At 36.3% G+C, this 19,268-nt stretch overlaps 1 protein-coding gene across 1 annotated transcript; it reads right to left on the reverse strand.

Annotated features, from left to right (window-relative positions):
• Positions 1-1,164: 1,164 nt before the first annotated feature.
• On the reverse strand, positions 1,165-18,600 carry LOC146164055 (cytochrome P450 4F4-like). The gene is made up of 11 exons (XM_083383263.1): positions 18,398-18,600; positions 17,116-17,260; positions 16,588-16,720; positions 16,175-16,336; positions 15,617-15,776; positions 13,056-13,220; positions 4,409-4,599; positions 4,066-4,219; positions 3,375-3,476; positions 3,086-3,168; positions 1,165-1,533 (listed from the first exon to the last, which is right to left on the reverse strand). The coding sequence occupies exons 1-11, from the start codon at positions 18,578-18,580 to the stop codon at positions 1,365-1,367; spliced, it is 1,647 nt and encodes a 548-aa protein (XP_083239389.1). The 5' UTR covers positions 18,581-18,600; the 3' UTR covers positions 1,165-1,364.
• Between the last annotated feature and the right edge of the window lie 668 nt (positions 18,601-19,268).

A 19,268-nucleotide genomic window follows, 5' to 3' on the forward strand; every position in this document is an offset into this window, starting at 1 on the left:
ACGAATAATTTGCTTTGGCGCAATCAAACTGAATGTATTTTTGGCTTGATATGGATGTTGTTCTAGTTTAGGTCTTATGACTGAAATTTATCTCTAATGTTTACATCGCTTACAATGACAAATAAAAAATGTATACGAGTGTAAATGTTCTAATTGAGGCTTGAATTACGGAAAAAAATGTAACACACGCAGTTACTTGTAGACCAACAGAACATACCTTCACTGAGCAAAGTAATCGCTTCCCAATGTTTACCTTTAAAACACTTTCATACTCAACAATATTACATCACTGTACTATCCCACTTTACGTCAAAATGTCTGGTGTAGCCTGTCAAGAAAAATTTTGCACATTCTCGCTTTACACTTGCACAAGGCAAAGTGTCCGTACAAACAACATTTTTCTATAGTAATTGTTTATAGTACCTCGGTTCCTCTATTTAGGCCTACCATGGAAAGCAAATATTTTCAAGTGCATTTGTAAATAGTCCCAACGACAAAATTTTGAGATTAAGGCCGCCTTACGTATAGAATGTTAGCGTGTAAAAAAACAGGTCATGTGCATTCAAGTGTACAAACAAATGTTTCCTCACACACCCGCAAAGGCATGTCAGCAAATTATATTACCGTAACAGTAGTTGAACGAGTAAATACGGTGAAAAGGATAGCGTTTTATTGAGGTTAATGCATTTTTATTCCAGGATCATCAATAGGGTAATGTATTTTATTTCCAGGACTATTTGCGTCTAGCGACAACTTTAAAAAAAATTGTTGCAGAAAAAATGGGTTTCGTTGAACCCACTTCTGATTTGCAACAAAAAAACACAGTGTTCTACAAGGTTATGACTAAAACCTAAAAATTGCTGTCAAAACACATCAGCGCGTTTTTGACCCAACTAAATAAATTTTAACACTCCAGAGTATAATAAATCCATAAAATTTTATAGAAATGTTTTATGGGTGGATTTTCTGCAAGCGGAATTACACTACAGATTTTGAACGGTAACATATAAATTTGCAGAATTTAAAAAAGAGTTTGCATTTTGCAATGTTTAAGTTTTATTTTTTACTTAAATCGATAGCCCTAAAAAATAATATTTTTAAACAGAAATATTCAATTGAAAACCTGTGTAATTACTTGTAAACTAAAGGCAACGTAAGATTTGCCAAGATTTTATTGCATGTTTAATTAGCGGCCGTATCAAATAACATCTCAAAGCTACAGAAAATCATCTTGTGATGAAATGTATATTAGTTAATTGCATATAGAAACCACAAAAGTACAAAAAACTGTTCAATGTTTCAATTTGTTCTTCTAAGCCACGGAAAGGTTTAGGTCTATAGGAGAAAAAAACTCATACGTCAGATTAAAGTTTTTCCACAACGACTTGAATGCCGTTGGTCGATTTCAATACAATCATGGGGAAAATCTCTGGAGCCGGACATAGCTCGCTTATCGAGAAGCGAAGTCGCATCAGCGCCCTGGCAAGCACAACCTTCATTTCGGCCATCGCGAAGTTCTGACCGATGCAGTTCCTTAGTACATTCGACAAAATGAACGTTTTTGTAATGAAAAAAGGTTTTTAGCTGTATGGAACAAGTAAAACTCATAGTTAAAAACATGAGTAAAAACAGGATCAGACGTTTTGTTTAAAGGAAAATATATTTCGCCAAAGTGGCATCATCAGTTCCTGTAAGAGTACAAATAAATAAAATCAGAGCGCAGCCATCAACAAACCAATAAAAGTAAACAATAAAATATTAAAACATTATAATAGACTAAAAACGCAATGAAAAGCACTACAGCCTCGCAGGCAACACGACTGGGATAAATGAGTAGGCGACGCAAATAAGTGGAGGAAGGGGAAACTTTCCTCCTTTCCCCTTATTTGCGTCGCCTACTCATTTATCCCAGTCGTGTATTTGCGTCGCCTACTCATTTATCCCAGGCTGCGCTCTGATTTTATTTATTTGTACTCTTACAGGAACTGATGATGCCACTTTGGCGAAATATATTTTCCTTTAAACAAAACGTCTGATCCTGTTTTTACTCATGTTTTTAACTATGAGTTTTACTTGTTAATATACGCGTCAGCGGAGCAGTGATCGACTGGCTAAAACCTGCCGCCGATGGTTTTCGATTCTATAAAGATACACCCTATAGCTGTATGGAAAGGACGGCTAACCTGCTGGTTGCCCTTTTTGCCTCATGACAGAATAAACATTAATTAAGTTATAACAGCCCTATGAATAATTTATTATCTAACGAGGATAATTAACTAAATTTATCACAGTTGACTTATTGTTACAAAACAGCAAGTTAGCGTAACGACATATCAGGGTACACAAAAAAAATTTTAAGCTTAAATAAATTGGAGATTTAATTGCACTAAACAGCGACTTTGACCGTTCGTAGGCGGCAGTTATAAACAGCAATTCAACATAGGTTAACCAAGCCGATCTGACAAATTTGGATGGCTTCAATCGGGTTTATAGTTTTCCTTCTAAGGAATTGAAGCCGAGCAGTAGATAACTGCCGTTTTTTTCCCCACACACTAGCTGATAACGACATTAATGATAAATATAATGCAAAATTGGGGTGGTATAATCCAAAAAATTTGTTTAAATAATAGTTACGCAAACACCGCCAAAACCCCAACCCTAAACCCCAAATTGTGCCATGTTTTAGGAATTCAATAAACGCTGGGTAAGAATCTATTTTATTGCCAATGAAGAAAGATTGTTTTCTTGGAATATAAAGTTTTATAGATTGGCGTCCTAAATTTAATGTATACTGAATGCGTTACTACCTTAAGTTATTTTTACTAGTTATCGAACTGATAAATTCGTATTCTGTCCACAACTGAACAAAGGTTTCTTCATTTTCCAATCAGTTCGGTACAGTAGAACAACCTGGCTGAAGTAAGCCATAAACTGTACTCCAGTAGAGCAGGGGTGATATACTGCTCGGCTTAAAAAAGGCCGACTTAAACCTGATTTAAAGCTTGGATAAATTGATCATTTGGCAAGCAAATTTAGATTTTCAAAATAAAACATGCTACACAACAATCAGGTTTTAAAAATATACCTGGGTCCGGCCGAAAAGGGTATGTAAGCAAATGGAGATCTAGAAGATGCGTTTTTGGTTTCGAACCGTGAAGGATCAAAATTCTTCAAAAAAAAAATGTTTATAACCAATGCGACTATCGCGGTAATGTATAATACGTATAATGTCGACAACGAATTGCAAAATTAAAACGCAAAGATGTGCCGTACAAAGTACCTGCAATTTAGGTCAGAGAAGTAACTTATTCCAGTTTTAGAAATCGGGGCTATTAACAATCTTATTTTGATACTATGAGGTAACTGGTGTTTACCGAAGGGTTATTCCATAAGGTTTCGTTGCGATGCAACCCGATGATAGGAATTCCGACGTTCGTTCCGCTGTGAATGGTCGTGCGTCCTGATCCGGGTACGATCTTTGGAGAAAAATAAAATAGTTAAAAAAAAATATCTGGATGTTTAGTCTGGCATGAAAAGTGTCTGACTATAGGAATGTTACAGCTACAGTGCCAGGTTATTTAAAAAAATACGACGGTTGAAAGACAACACAAAATTTTTGTAAAGAAGGCGCAAAATTTGGAAACGCCCGGACGAATAAGTCTTGAGCGTGTGAATTATAAAGCTCGTCCCAACACCCATTAGATGCGGGTGGTATTGACTAAGGAAATTCAAACAAAAGGATGAAAGGTCTTTTATCGATTTTATTAAAAGTAAGAGTACTGTGACTTAGCAAACAAACGGCCAGTTTACGGGGACGTTTCCAAAGAAGTTTGTCAACAGTCCCACCGTGTGACAACGGCTTTTCGCCATTTCACCAAACCGGTTCCAAGTATTCAAAAAACACCCATATTATTATGACCTCAATGAAGATCGATTGGGTATTTTTTACTTTCGCTTTGAATTCGCCTAAATGGAGCGAAAGGAGAAAAAAACTAAAAGCCAAACAAAACTTTCTCAACAAACGTTACTCGGCGTTAACACGGGGTCTATGATGAAAATTTATACTGGTGAATCGTCGAGACAGTGTTGGTCTTCTCCAAATCCACGATCAAACACCACTGGTGACGTAGTTTTGCGAGCGATCGCAAATACAGGGGGATATAGACGAAGCACCTCCTTGATAAAGAGGGTCATGTACAACAACTTGTATAGATCCTTCCTACAAGCGAACATGTGTAAGGAATTGGTTATTCGACATTTTCGTCACTTAAAATCCAAAAGTGCATTCGCAAATAAAGCAGCATATAGTCTCCTTAGTAGGTAAAACTGATAAATCTTAAAAATCAACACACAAGTAAATGCAACTGATGTATGTAAAATAGGCCGGTAGCTTGTCAGAAATGCCTACCATTCCACCTCCTGGCGGTCGCCCAATACTTCCATGACCTCTTCTCTGCATCTTTCCTGTAGATCCGGGTGGGCAGCCAGACAGTACAAGGCCCATGACATTCCACTCGCCGTCGTGTCATGACCTTCGAATAGAAAAGTGTCCACCTCGTCCCTAATCTCGCGATCGCTAAGTCCACGCCCGTCTTCGTCCTAGTAAAAAGTATTGAGGTCGTCCATTTCGTATAAAAGAAAAAACAAACGTAACGCCTGTAAAGGTATTACAATTATTCAATTTATATTTTAACATCAAAAAAATGTTTGACCTTAATGCATGTGTTCTAGTTTTGCAATGCCTGTGTTATTTTATTAGAAATGGAGTACGACATTTGATTTACAAAGTTAAGGAGATGAAAATAACCTACAAGGAAAAAACAGACTATCAGAAAGGTATTATAGTATGAAGCTCACTGGGTTAAATCTTGGAAATCATGATGATTAAGACCCTAGACACATAATAAATTAATATGTTAAACGCAAATCGTTTTGTGTAAATAGTTTTTTGCAGTTTTACGAAATTACAAATTGTTAAATTGTTGATATTTAAAAAAAATAAAAATAGAGTTTTTTAATTGAAGTTGTCGGATTGCAATTCTATAATAATATTCATTATTGTTTGCTTCATTTCTAAATATTATATGTTGGGTAAAAACAAAGTTGACTTTTAAAAATCCCTGGTTGACGGTACAATTATTATTTGGGCAGTACTAGGGAAACGCCCACAGGAATGACAAGGCAAATTAATTGGACTAACATAACGTACAATTCAGTTCAAACACACCTAGCAAACAATGCCGTCTTTAAATAGGCATTGCCTAACGTTACCCCAAGTGTACACTAACTCAAGCGGTTTGTTTACTATCTAACGTCACAAGCCACCGCCCACTTTTGAAACGTGCAGTTGCCAGTATCACTCATGGCTAAAAAATCATGAACTCATTTACCATTTATTTAAACCTGTACTCCGCAACTTGCGGAACACTAGCAAAGTTTAACCCATTCAGCAGCATACCAAGAAATATATGTCAAACAACAATAAACAACATCAGAAATATTTATGGCAACAAAGGGCATACAAATCGTATTGTGATTAAACGCGCCAAACACTCCAAAAAGTTAATGTTCTTTATCCTAGGTTGTGCGGTCTTTCTAAAATAGCCTACGCCGGTCAAAGTCGTAAAAATGGTACTCCCTTACAATAGTGGTTCGTGGGACATTGGGGACTTTTAATATCAGAAAGGTTAGTATAGTATAAAGCTCACTGGGTTAAATCTAGGAAATCATGATGATTTAGACTCTAGACATATAATAAGTAAATATGTTAAACGCAATTCGTTGTGTGTAAATAGTTTTCTGCAGTTTTACGAAATTAATAATTGTTTAATTGTTGGTCTTTAAAAAGAATAAAATTAGAGTACATTTAATTGAAGTTGTTGGTTTGCAATTCTATGATAATATTTCATTATTGTTTGCTTAATTCCTAAATATTCAATCTTGGGTAAAAACATTTTTTCTTGGGTAAAGTTGACTTTTGAAAACCCCTGGTTGACGGTGCAATTATTTTGTGGGCAGTATTAGGGAAACGCCTACAGGAATGACAAGGCAAATTACAATTTAGTTCAAACAAATCTATAGCAAACAATGTCGTCTTTAAGTAGGTCTTGCGTAGCGTTACCCCAACTCAAGCTGGTTGTTTACTGTCTGGTCTCACAAGCTCCCGCCAACTTTGAAACGTGCAATTGCCAGTATCATTCATGGCTAAAAAATCCGGTACATCTAAAGTATACAGGATCGCAAGGATCGCAAGGATCGCAAGGATCGCAAGGATAGCTAGGATCGCTCGCAAGGATCGCAAGGATCGCTCGCTAGGATCGTTCGCAAGGATCTCAAGAATTGCAAGGATCGCTCGCTAGGATCGCAAGGATCGCTCGCTAGGATCGCAAGAATCGCTCGCTAGGATCGCTCGCAAGGATCGCAAGGATCGCTAGGATCGCTCGCAAAGATTGCAAGGATCGCAAGGATCGCTCGCTAGGATCGCTCGCAAGGATCGCAAGGATCGCTCGCTAGGATCGATAGGATCGCTCGCTAGGATCGCTCGCAAGGATCGCAAGGATCGCTCGCTAGGATCGCTGGCAAGGATCGCAAGGATCGCAAGGATCCCTCTCTAGGATCGCTAGGATCGTTCGCAAGGATCGCAAGGATCGCAAGGATTGCAAGGATCGCTCGCTAGGATCGCTCGCTAGGATCGCTCGCAAGGATCGCAAGGATCGCTAGGATCGCAAGGATCGCTAGGATCGCAAGGATCGCTGGTAGGAAGAGGTGTCCACTTTTCTGCCAAGCATCGTTAAAATAGCAGTAACAAACGGGTCTTCTGGCTGGGAACCAAATGTCGAATGGGTTTAAAAAAAAACCGGTTGTTCGGGTAGTAAGCCTTTATCGGCAGCAATATTCCTCCTATGACCGTAATTTCGGTTGTGCACCGTCTAAAAACAGACAAAATTATAAATATGTGTAGAAAATTAAAATGGACACTTCCGGTGCAATTTTTTTTGGTGTTTAAAAGTGGATTGAGTACGTCCACATAACGGAGCAGTTTTCAATACAATCCTATAATTACGTTTTAAAGAACCGAACTTTACTTTAAAGAAGAAAATTGTTCGTTTTTTACCAATAAACCTCTGGGGATAGTTGTTCTATATTGGCTACATATGCTTATAATCCCTCTAATAGCAAGGGGCAACATAATGCTATTCAAAAGTAGGCATAAAATTACAAATTGTGCTTCGTGATGTTTTTTAAGTTTGAACTTTTAGCCGGCAAATTTTACAGAAAACCTTGGCAAGTTGGCAATAATCCAGATGTAACTTTATGAACTTTCCTTCATAGTTAAAACTTTTTTTAAAACCTATGTTACGTCCAATCGCCGGAGAGCGAACTTCAAAACATTTTTTTAACTAACATCCCGACGGGTTTAGGACTTATTCTGATTTAGACGTTATTACGATAGGTATTATAGTTCCGAAATTTGTTTTATTCTGACGTTGGTGTTGTTCTAATTTCAGTTCTATGGCTGGTGTTCCTTTGGCCGTATTAGGATATTTTAGAAAGAGCGTAAAACCACAAAACTTGCAAATAATAGGACGTAAAAAGCCAAATTATAGGCGCCTTCGGCGCGTTTATTCAGAAATCGATAATTTTTTCTGGGTAGCCCAGCATATTTGGTTTTGTTGTCTATTGTCGATTGTCATATATTTCGTACGTGAGACGCCGAATATTTTTAGCTCTCTTGGTGTGCCGCAAGTGAAAAAAAGGTTGCGGAGCACTGCTTTAAATGATAACTAAATAAACGGCCCTGCTCAATTTACTATTTTTTCCAGCCATATAATATAGCCTATGTAAAAAGTATTATATGGCTCTCCTGGAAAAACAATCATGAATATTTCACTTTTATGGCTCACTTAGCTAAAAAGGTTCCCGACCGCTGCTCTACAGCCTGTACTCCGCCAATTTACGGAAATAAATTCGTTGGATTTTCGGCAATTCACTCATAGGGGTGTAGCCACAATCCATCCACTCAAAATACATGGTTAGAAAATATGCACCATATGCTATCCCGCCTTTACAATTTACAGTTGGTAGACATATCAGTTTAACAATTTGGTACTGCACACGTCGGTTACGGGACTCGGGTAGTTTTACGTGTCCGACTCCGACTCCGCAGTTCTGGATACGGTTAAGGCAAGAACGACCTTATTTTCCCTCATATGAGAATTCCTATAGTAATGAAAAACAAACCTAACAATATTTATAATATCAAAACCTACATTGCACTACACATTTAGCTAAAGTTTGGATATTTCAACGCTTTCTAAAAGTGTGCCGTTGAGTAGTACAAACATTTCAATTATCTGCAACATTTTCTTGGGTCAAATGTTTTTTATTTATTTATACGACCGCATACCACAATTAATACTGGACTAACTACAAACTGAAAAATGCCTTCCTTGTGTACCTTCCGATCCTTGTGTACCTTGCGATCCTTGTGTACCTTGCGATCCTTGTGTACCTTGCAATCCTTGTGTACCTTGCGATCCTTGCGATACTTGCGATCCTTGCGATACTTGCGATCCTAGCGATCCTTGCGATCCTAGCGATCCTTGCGATCCTAGCGATCCTTGCGATCCTTGCGATCCTTGCGATCCTTGCGATCCTTGCGTTCCTTGCGATCCTTGCGATCCTTGCGACCTTGCGATCCTTGCGATCCTTGCGATCCTAGCGATCCTAGCGATCCTTGCAATCCTAGCGATCCTTGCAATCCTTGCGCTCCCAGCGATCCCAGCGATCCTTGCGATCCTTGCGATCCTTGCAATCTTTGCGAGCGATCCTAGCGAGCGATCCTAGAGAGCGATCCTTGCGAGCGATCCTAGTGATACTAGCGATCCTTGCGTCCCCTGCTATCCTTGCGAGCGATCCTAGCGATACTAGCGAGCGATCCTTGCGAGCGATCCTAGCGATCCTAGCGAGCGATCCTTACGAGCGATCCTAGCGAGCGATCCTTGCGAGTGATCCTAGCGATACTAGTGAGCGATCCTTGCGATCCTAGCGAGCGATCCTTGCAAGCGATCCTTGCGATCCTAGCGAGCGATCCTTGCGAGCGATCCTAGCGATCCTAGCGATCCTTGCGATCCTAGCGATCCTTGCGATCCTTGCTATCCTTGCGATCCTGTATATTTTAGATGCACCCAAAAAATCAACCAACAATAGACAACATCATAAAATATTTAAGGGCAACCAAGGGCAAAAAAAGCGTATTAGGATTAAATGCGCTCCAAAAAGTTGACGTAATATACTTCTTTATTATAGGTTGTACGTCTGTACGGTCTTTCTAAAATATCTTAAGCCATTCAAAGTCGTAAAAATGGTACTCCCTTAAAGTAGTGGTTCGTGGGACATTGGGGGACGTTTAATACCATTCGGAATTCCATACCTCATAATTGTGCTTTGTAATTTTGCAAAATTTTTTTTCGGAATAGCAGTCAAAGTTTATGCAACGCAAACCGAGAAAAAATATACAGTCAAAATTTTTACAAAGATAATTAATGGAATTCCAGCGTATGGATAACCTCACTTTACGTTTTGGTATAAAGTTTGAAACCAATGTTGTACATTTTTGATGCACAAATCGACTGGCAATTTGAATTGATTGAAAAAACATTTCGTAATTTGATTTCCTGGCGAACGAACGTGACATTGGTTTTAAAAAAGTTTTAAACCTAATGGAAAGTTTATAAAGTTATCTGTCGATTAATTATTGCATACGGTCAAAATGCCTTTATTGATGTACAGTTTTTGTGTTAACCCTACTAATTGATAAAATATATCACTGAAGTAAAACACCGCTGCTCACCTATGCGTTGTCTCGCGGACAGCTTTCCTAAAAATTGAAAGTAAGACTACTGGAGTCCCGAGTTCAATGTGCGTTTGCGCTGTAATTTCGAAACCGATAAGAACGCAAACCTAAAGGTTGACTAGCATAAGGTGAAATCTAATTGGCTACAACAGAAATACATTTGGTGTTTAAATTTGTTTTTGCTTAAGGCTCTCGAGAGGCTAACTTTATTTAAAGGTTTAGTAAGGATAAACACTAAAATTAAGTGCTGATCTGATAAAGGAATTTAATTTTTGGCAAACTAGTATCCTATTACGACGCTTGCCGAGTTCTATTAAGCCATCGGGATGTCCAAACTGTGCCTCGCCTAATGTTTTGGTGCGGTCTACCATTCATTGTCACTTCAAGTAGTGTTTTTTAGAAAGAATTGTTACAATATCACCAAAACGAGTAGAACACACAGCATTTGACGTCATCTTATAGTTTTTGGAGTCTCTTATTGCGTCTAATGCCAAATCGCAACAACAACCATTGTTAAATGAATGTGTGGGGGCTTGGATCTCTGTAATGGCTTACCCCAGAGTTAACTATTGCATACTTATGAATATGTTGGACAATTTTTGTTGTTGCTTTATTAAGTCAAAAGTTTTTTATGAACTGTTAAAATAAGGTTTAAAACTTAATGACAGATATTGTTTTAAATGTTTTGTAATTTTACCTCTTTAATTACCATTTGTTTCCATGAGATTAAACATTAAAAATAGGAAGGTAGCGCTGAATAAAAGAGAAAATTTAATATCAAATGAACAGAAAAATGTTTTTTAACTTATTGTTTAAAATGCGATAAAAATGCCGTAGGCCTATGCAAGGAATATAATATCAAACGTATTTTTCAGTGTTTTCTAACAAACGCGGTAGTGCCCCCTTGTGGTCGTAAAATAATTTCAAGAAGGTGTTGTGAACCTATTCTTAATTTGGGGGCACAATATATAGTTGTCACGGCCTGTAGACCTGTACAACGTATATTTTTTTTGTCAAATAATTAGAACCGATATAATTAATTTTTTTTTTCGCAGAAAGTTTGAATTAACGCCGCCTATCGCTGTGGCGAAACAATTACTTTGACTGCAGCTTCAAATGCAGCCATGTGGCGTTAGCGCCTTTTCAGGAAGCCAATTACTGACCGATAACCTTTCACAAACCTATTATTGTAGAATACCTTTGGATTCTAGGCCTATTTTGCAGATTCCTACTTGTCAGTTTATTATTCTAGAAGTATTATGGGAAGTTTATCGCGAAAAAGTTCAAACCTTTGATTGGCGTGAAAACGTCAGGCGTTATAAAACACAGACTTTCACTTTCATGACGGCAATGAAGTTGCCACCTATTTTTTTGTGTTTATTTGAGATTCGTACTCACTACTTAGCAAAAGGCCGGCGTAATGTGCGTTTTATTCGCCATTATAATTATCTTTGCGAATCTTGCGTGAATAAAAAATACCTTGGCGGAGTACAAGAATAAGCTTTGCAATGACGATAACTACGTTAATTTAAAGTGAAATAACAGATTTGTTAATTTATTAGAAAATAAGTAAGTTTATTCCTTAGACTTCGTTCAATTGCTGTTTCGTGGAGAAGTAAAAGTCAAAACACGTAAATGCAAGGCTAGGTGTTTTTTATTAGCGAGGGGCGAGGGTTGAGAGCCTATCAAAGTGGGCCACGAAGCATAAAAGGTTGAGAACCACTGGTATAGGATGAGTTGTATTACACCACTATAGGTGGATTGCTGTATAGGTGAAATTCACCCTATATTTAAGTAACGTAAAAGGGTTTGATACAAACTGTATTGTCGGCCCAGGACATGAATATTAACATACTAAATTGTTGATATATGTGTCGTAATAAAAATTGTTTTAAAATGGGTTGGTTTGATCTCACTATAGTCTGTGACTACAGAGTTGGTCTCAGCGCTGTTACAGCTATTTTTATGTTGAAATTACATTAAAACCGGCAGAGTAATCATTAAAATGCAACTTAATTATTAGCGTTTACGTTTAGTCTGTATTTGTCTGTCAGTAATTAAATTACTATATGTCGTTAAATGTATTTAATAATCCAAAATCATCATCAACAATGAATTACGGGCCATGGTGTCTAAAAAATCTATTTCTGCTAATGTAGACTAAATCTAAAAACCTTTAGCTTTCGTGTAAATCTTGTTTGGCTTTTTGATAACATATCTTTTAGTTCGCCCTAATTATTAGATGCATTTCATCCTGTTTTCCCTTATAGGTTAAAATGTCTATTTACACCGGATAAACACATTTTTCTTTCTAGGCGCAAATTCCTGTACGCCCTTGACACAAATTAGCCAGATGAATTTAAATCAATTTAGGTTGCTTATATTTTATGGCATGATTTTGTATCGTCATATTATAAAGTTGCTATGCCACCCGCAACGAATGTGTTGCAAGAAGAGAGGACGTGGGGCGTTACAAGATTTTGTCGAACTTACGGAGGTGCATAGTATAAAAATGGTTGGAAACACTGGATTATTAATAAAAAAAGAAAAATACAAGCATTGACAAGGTCACAACAATTCAGTCTTGAAAACATATTCTTAAAACTAATAGAATGTTGAAAATAGGTTATATTCAATAGTGTGTTTTAGCAGCGGCATATCAAAGGGGCTACCAAGTTATGCCCCACTCCCAAATATATATTTTTTGCCAGTTTGGGCTTCGAGTGAACTTCTTTATTTTAAAGAATCTTTTTACCGTTTCAAAGAATTATTTTCAGGTCAAAGGTGTCGTACCTTGGCATGTAACGCTTGTGAACTCTTTTTTTTGCGCTTCGTGCGATTAGCCTATAGTTCCCTTGCATATTTACGCACAAGTTCATGTAAAAAGAGTGGGTGTTTTAAGATTAGTCATTATATGACGTCCTTTCTATATATTTAAAAAAATTGTCAGGTCACCTTCCTAAACAAAAATCCTTGATTCGCCCCTGGTTTTATGTATAGCCATTATTTGTGAAATTTAATTTGATAGGTTCTGCCGCCCATTAAAATATTTGAAGAGGCAATGCGGCAAATTGGTATAAAAAGTCCGACATCTCTGTCCTGTCTAACACAGCATAAATCTTTTAACTTTATGTTCAATTATTTTTTTAAATAAAAATTCCATCACTTTATTGGACGAAAGTAAACAAATGTTTATTACCCTTGTCAGCAAGAGAATGTCAAGAAAATCCAAGTAGCCACCGTGCTTTATCCTTTCGGTTGTCACATATCCGATGTTGCTGTTTACTGTCTCGTTACCAGTGCCGGGACTGTCAGATCTTAACTTGACAATTTTTTCCAAATTTTGCTTTCGTTCTTCGATAACCTGTACAGAGAACACCAATAAAATCTGTTTTTATGAAAGAAACGGTATTTGATTAGTGAAAGGTTAACTAATACAAAAATATTTTTTTGATTACAGAAAATCACTAAAGTGTTCCGCTTCCGCAAACTATTTTCACTTAAAGAACACCAACAGACCTAAAAAAATCAGGGCAAACCAAAAAAATGTCCCTGAAACTACAATAGAAAGATAAAAATGGGCAAGTATCCAGGATATCCGAGAGTGGGGGAATGTTTTAATTATGGGCCTAAGATACAAATATGTGTTTTTCATTCCTTATCGTTTAATTTTGTTGTTTTAGGATCGTTTGTATACGTCTTGCACCCCTCTTGCCGCTCATAATTATGAAACCTGACAATTGTATTTCTACGTTTTGCTTAATTATATTAGGGAACGCTAGCTTTAAAAAATAATTTATACAAAACGAACAGAGGCAATGATAATAAAAACTAAAATGCCAATTTCTTTACCATGATTGTTACGTGTTTATCAACACAGTAAACACCTAAATTTGTTAATTGCCATAAGCATATAATCTCAAAGTTCCACTATCATTAGGAATTATTACGAATTGTTAATAGGGTTTTAGGACGGCGATAATTCTAAAGTGTTCTTGCATTTGGAAGTTAATGTAGTTATAATCTGTTCCTTTCTATCTTTTTCGTGTACGTGTTATTTTCTACAATGAACGCATACATGATGCCATGTTATATTTAGCCTGTAGCGTGCGAGCGAAATTCGCTGCCCGAAGCAATGGTCACTTCGGGCAAGATAATTGGGCCCCGAGTGCCGTGTGTGTTTATTTAGTAACTTCCTGATGGCCTTTTCTCGTCTGCCGGTCGACAAGTGACTGCTGGACTTTTGCGTTTCTAAATTACTAACTTGGCCAGAAATAGAATTATGAGCGTTATGACTTTGCTAAATTGTGTTGCTTTTTGTGCTATATATTTGAGAACGATTCGGTTCTAATATGCCAGTTTTGATTCGTGGTTATTGCAGTAACATGTTATGATTTGACTATAATATTGTAAGTAGATTTGTGTAATGCCGATATTAATGCTAACTCTTGTTTGTGATAGTAATTAACGCTCATATTTTACACTTAACCCAATATATACTAAAGAGGTACATTTGTGGTGTTTGATTTTCATAAGGACAGAATAGAATTTATAATTACCCGGATAGGACTCACTCAGCGACTTTAGGTTTTGTTACTTATTAAACGAATATAAGATAATACCATAGGTCACATAAACATAACTAAAAAGTCGCTACATTTAAATGATATAACAGGGTTCGAGCGTATGGACTGTATCTGTTTGCATTTGGGTATAAAGATAAAACCATTGAAAAATAGTTTGGACGCGGTTATCGCAGATAATGAGGAAAACGACCCAAATAAATTACATTACGGCGATGACATTTAACGCTCGGAATAACATCTACGGCAGGGTTTCCCAAACTGTGGTCCGCGACGACTGCACTGGTGGTGGTCCGTGGCGATATGACAAGAAATTAAAAAGTTACCCATACTGTATACGATGTACAGCAGGGGTCGAGAACCTACTGCCCGCGAATGTAATTTATCCGCCTCTTTGACAAACTAGACACGAGTCCATTTCTCCTACTTTTTGACCATTTTAACTATGTAAGTTCGAAAAATTTCCGCGCTTTCGTTAACGATCTTTATACATCAGGTTGGTTTACGCTATGATGCTGTCATTTGAACTAGATAAGCACTTCTTGCGCTCTGAAAGACTGACTGCCAAGTGCCAAAGTGCGTCGCGTACAAACGGAAAACGTATTCAAAAATATTGAACATACATTTTTAATTTTTATTTCTAAAATGTAATAAAAACTTGCAAGAAATTTGAAAGAAATGCCGGTATATCCAAAAAAATCGCGCTCGCTTGGCTCGCCAGGTGCGCCCGGACTATCGGTTTTGTAAATATATAAAAATTGGTTTTATTTCTTTTTTACTTTGTATTGCGGTCCGCGAAAAAACAGATTTACAAACAGTGGTCCGTGGTTCAAAAAAGTTTGGGAAACCCTGATCTACGGTCCTATAATGACCGAAATAAGTTAATTGTTTGAAACCGCAACGACATTTTATGAAAATGTTAGAAATGGTCGTAAAGGTGTAGGTAACTCAACGTGTAGATAAGTTGGATAGTATGTGGTATTGGTGGTCACAATATAGAACGTGAAAGTGCAAAAAAAATCTCGCAAGACAGAAGTCCAAACAAAGATACGTTATGACTGCGCAATATCTGAAACATTGCCTTTATGCACACAGAAATCATTGCCATTTTAACTCACTTCATTCATTATGGTAAAACACAGGGACAGGCCTTTAAAAACATTCCGTAGGGACAAACCTTCTCGTCGTACTGATGAATGTAGTCGCATGCGACTTTGAACTTTCTTCCGCTTGGCGTCAAAGAAAATATTAAATCGTTGTGACAAAGCGGGTTAAAGACCCGCTTCATCGCAATAGTCGTGAGGTCATACACCGCCGAAATGTACTTAGATTCCGAACTGTCAAATTGCAATTATTAATTTTAGTGGCATGAAATTCAACCTCTTAAAATACTTTACACGACCTAAGTATCTTGATTTAAAAAACGTAATAAAACTCTTTTTTTTTTCGTTTGAAAATTGTCACTCGCGGAAAATTACTATATATCTTTCATTAAAAAAAATATCTGGCAGTGTTGTATTGACGTAGGTAACATTATTGTATGAAATTGAGCTATTTATCTCAAGTTTTGCACTTAAAACAATTAAAATGCTACAAATGACTTGACTAGTACTTGGGTCATTTCAAAATGACTTGTTAACATCACTGGGATTGAACATCTGAATTTATTCTTACATCAATATTGATTGATGCAATACGTTGCAACTTGTATTAATAATTAACAAAACACGCCCACCCAATAGTCTGGCATTCCGTCTTGCAGGATATTGCACACTGCATCATGCTGTCCAAAGCCATGAGGCTCACGTCTTTGTAAATTTCTATCGGCATCTCTCCACCACTGTTTTCCCACTTTTCAAGCAATGTTACAGCACAGTGGTTAAACACTTTGGTATATCTAAATTAAATGCAAAAAATGTTTTCTATGGTACTTTGCAAATATATATGACCTAGTGGTAAAAAGTATCACCATGACCAATGTACAACTTATTTGGTATTTGAAAAAGCTTTAAACAGAAATACTAAATTGTTTACTCGTAATTGGTAGTGATGGTATTTTACTACAGTATTTTGAAAATATAATTTTAAAATTAGATACATAACTTGATAACCGTATCTAGTCAAGCATCAAAAAAATATTTAACATACTCTTTTAAAACATCAAAGTGAAAAGCCCTGGTGAGCAGATGTCTGTTTCTGTGCCATTTCTTTCCACTGCTGGTCAACAGCCCCTCTCCAATCCATGGCTGAATGAAGCGATATGCCATGTCATCTTTTCTCTCTAAATATTACACCCAATATTGACAATCAATGTTCAACAAAGTGGTAAAACACTTTGTTTGAAATACAAAATGCAAAATATTTGTCATATAAGCTAAGTAAAGGACAGCTGTTTTTGTCATAAATGCCACTACTTTTTTCAAGAAAATTGAACAAGATATATGCCAGGCTAGAAAACTACCATCCTATGGTAAGGTTTGAACTGACTACCTCAACCATACCGGGACTGTCGCTCTACCAAATAATCTTAACAGGCTTAGAGGGAAGCAAGTCGTAAAAAAACATAGAATCATTGCTTTCTGCATCCTGGTCAAATGCATATCCTCATATTGAAAAGGATCTACAACACCATATCTATTGCAAACACATATCATAAATAAAATTTAATGTACTTACCAGGTATTGTTAGTATGGGTTTTAACACATGTGGGTGTATAAGCATAAGGTACCATGTCACAGGTCCAAACCAAAGCTGTCCAATTTTTGGAAATTTTTTAGTCAGCTCACAAATTTCCAGGATTGTTTTCTGATTAGGTTTGAGCTTAAAAATGCAATTACAAATAAAATTAAAAAAAAATTGTTTTTAATACAGCTTTTAAATTTAACGTAAATACAAAACTTTCTGTGTATTTAAGGGCACCGAAATGGCCCTGTCATGAAAAGTTTAGTTATTTTGTAAATCTTACAGGATAGTTAAAACTATAGCCTAATATCTCATGTCACAAATTGGCCAATCATTTTAGGTGCCGTTCAGGGATTTTATGGTTAAGAGTTTTTGAGCCAATCCAATCACAATAGTTTTGGTATTTTTATAGATTAAGCAATAGATATCATATCATGAAATATTTTTTCGATAAACAAGTTAAAAGGAAATCTTAAGCCTTCAGAGCCGAGATGTTTCCAACACAAAGCATTTTTAAGGCATTGATACAGCTACTATAAAATGTGTTGTCCATAGGTCTGTATATTGCTCTGGCGCAAGAAATATCATCTACATGATAACTTAAACTGAGTGAGTTACATATTTCGTTTGAATATATGAGTTGGGTTATAAATTTGAAGTTATGGGCTCATTTTGGGCCCATAACAAGTCATTTTGGTTGACTTAATAACAGTTTTGTAATAGTGGCTTAAACACCTTGAGCACCGATACAAATTTATCATGTTTAAAGTATTATCTAGTGCAGTTTTTATAGCTTTAAAAAGGGCAATCTGTAACACTAAACGTATAAATGAATTAATAGAAAATTGCAACTGGTAATCATGTTATATATTGCCCCACTTTAATTTAATATTGTTTTCAACATCTATTCGTTGATTGTAAGCTATTATAATATAGTTGTTGTAATCTAGTAGCACAAACTACATTCCAAACATTTTTTAGTTAGTTTAAAAATTAAGAAATAATTGCTTAGTAAGTCTGACTGTTCGTGGTATTTTTCAAACCCAGTGTTTTATAAGGTGCTCTTTAGTGGGCCGATACTAATTTCTTAGGGGTCTTTAAAATGCTTCCTTTAAAAAACTCTGTTTACATCTATTGATCTTTTTCCTCATATATTGGACATGTTATGTTATGTGTTGTGCACAATGAACATCTCGTTTGTTTAAACATAATTGAACTTTTTTATTTGTGCACTATTAGGCCCTTAATGCACTATTAGGCCTACTAATAACATACTTGCTGCAGATGGCCAAACAACCAATGAGGAGAAATTCCATCAATATCCTTGCCCAATTTCTGTCCTTCTCTTCGTTGTTTTAGACCTGGCCGTAGAAGATTATACACGATACCACTAATCACAAAAACCAAAGTTACCAACACTAACGTGTGACAATTTTCTGTTACGTTTAAAAGGCTCATGATTTTTTAAATTTGCGGACTTAAATCTGTTATATGTAACAAAGTAACAAGATAAAATGTGATGTAAAAGTAAACTGGTATGCTTTTGTTTAAATAAGACAAAATGATGTTATATTAAAAACGGATATGTTTGATAAATATTATAGTAGTCTTTACGTTCAAGGCCTTATCAGACAAATCTGTATAATAGATTTGCTTTAAAAAAAGGCGAAAACTTCGTTTTAAACATGGGAAACCACCTTTGGGAAAAACAAAAAATATGTTCTATTAAATTTAATCATAAAAACTTTGTCATTTAATCATTCATTATAAAGAATAAAATTTTTATGCAGTTTAACAACTTTGTTTTATTTAATTAATATCAATATTTTTATACGAATATTTAGTCATCGTGACCGACACAGTCGACACACATTGCTTTATTCCTGACCTGAACCTCTACAGAATATAGTGTTGTGAAAAAAATTTCACCGCCCCATCAACCAAAACTATATTGTGGTCAAGTTTTACTGTAGCGTTTGGAAGTTATTTTTCTATTTTTCGCTTCTACATTTGCCTAATTTGACGTCACCTAGCTCCAATCCAAGTGTTGTAGGCTTTTCGGTTTTTCGCGATTATTCTGTTTAATTAATAGCCTACGTCTTATAGACTGGTGGCTTGAATCACCTTGTTACCTCATCTTGTGTAG

This window comes from Ascidiella aspersa, chromosome 2 (genome assembly GCF_963924565.1).
Source record: "Ascidiella aspersa chromosome 2, kaAscAspe10.2, whole genome shotgun sequence".
In the NCBI taxonomy this organism is placed as follows: domain Eukaryota; kingdom Metazoa; phylum Chordata; class Ascidiacea; order Phlebobranchia; family Ascidiidae; genus Ascidiella; species Ascidiella aspersa.

Excerpts from the sequence above, each read along its gene's own strand:
- LOC146164055 (XM_083383263.1), bottom strand. The coding sequence starts at position 18,580 with ATGAGCCTTTTAAACGTAACAGAAAATTGTCACACGTTAGTGTTGGTA. Across the intron at positions 3,477-4,065 it reads ACTGTCTCGACGATTCACCA|ATCGTACCCGGATCAGGACG; the intron begins GTATAAATTTTC and ends TTTTCTCCAAAG. Across the intron at positions 1,534-3,085 it reads CCCTTTTCGGCCGGACCCAG|GAACTGCATCGGTCAGAACT; the intron begins GTATATTTTTAA and ends GAATGTACTAAG.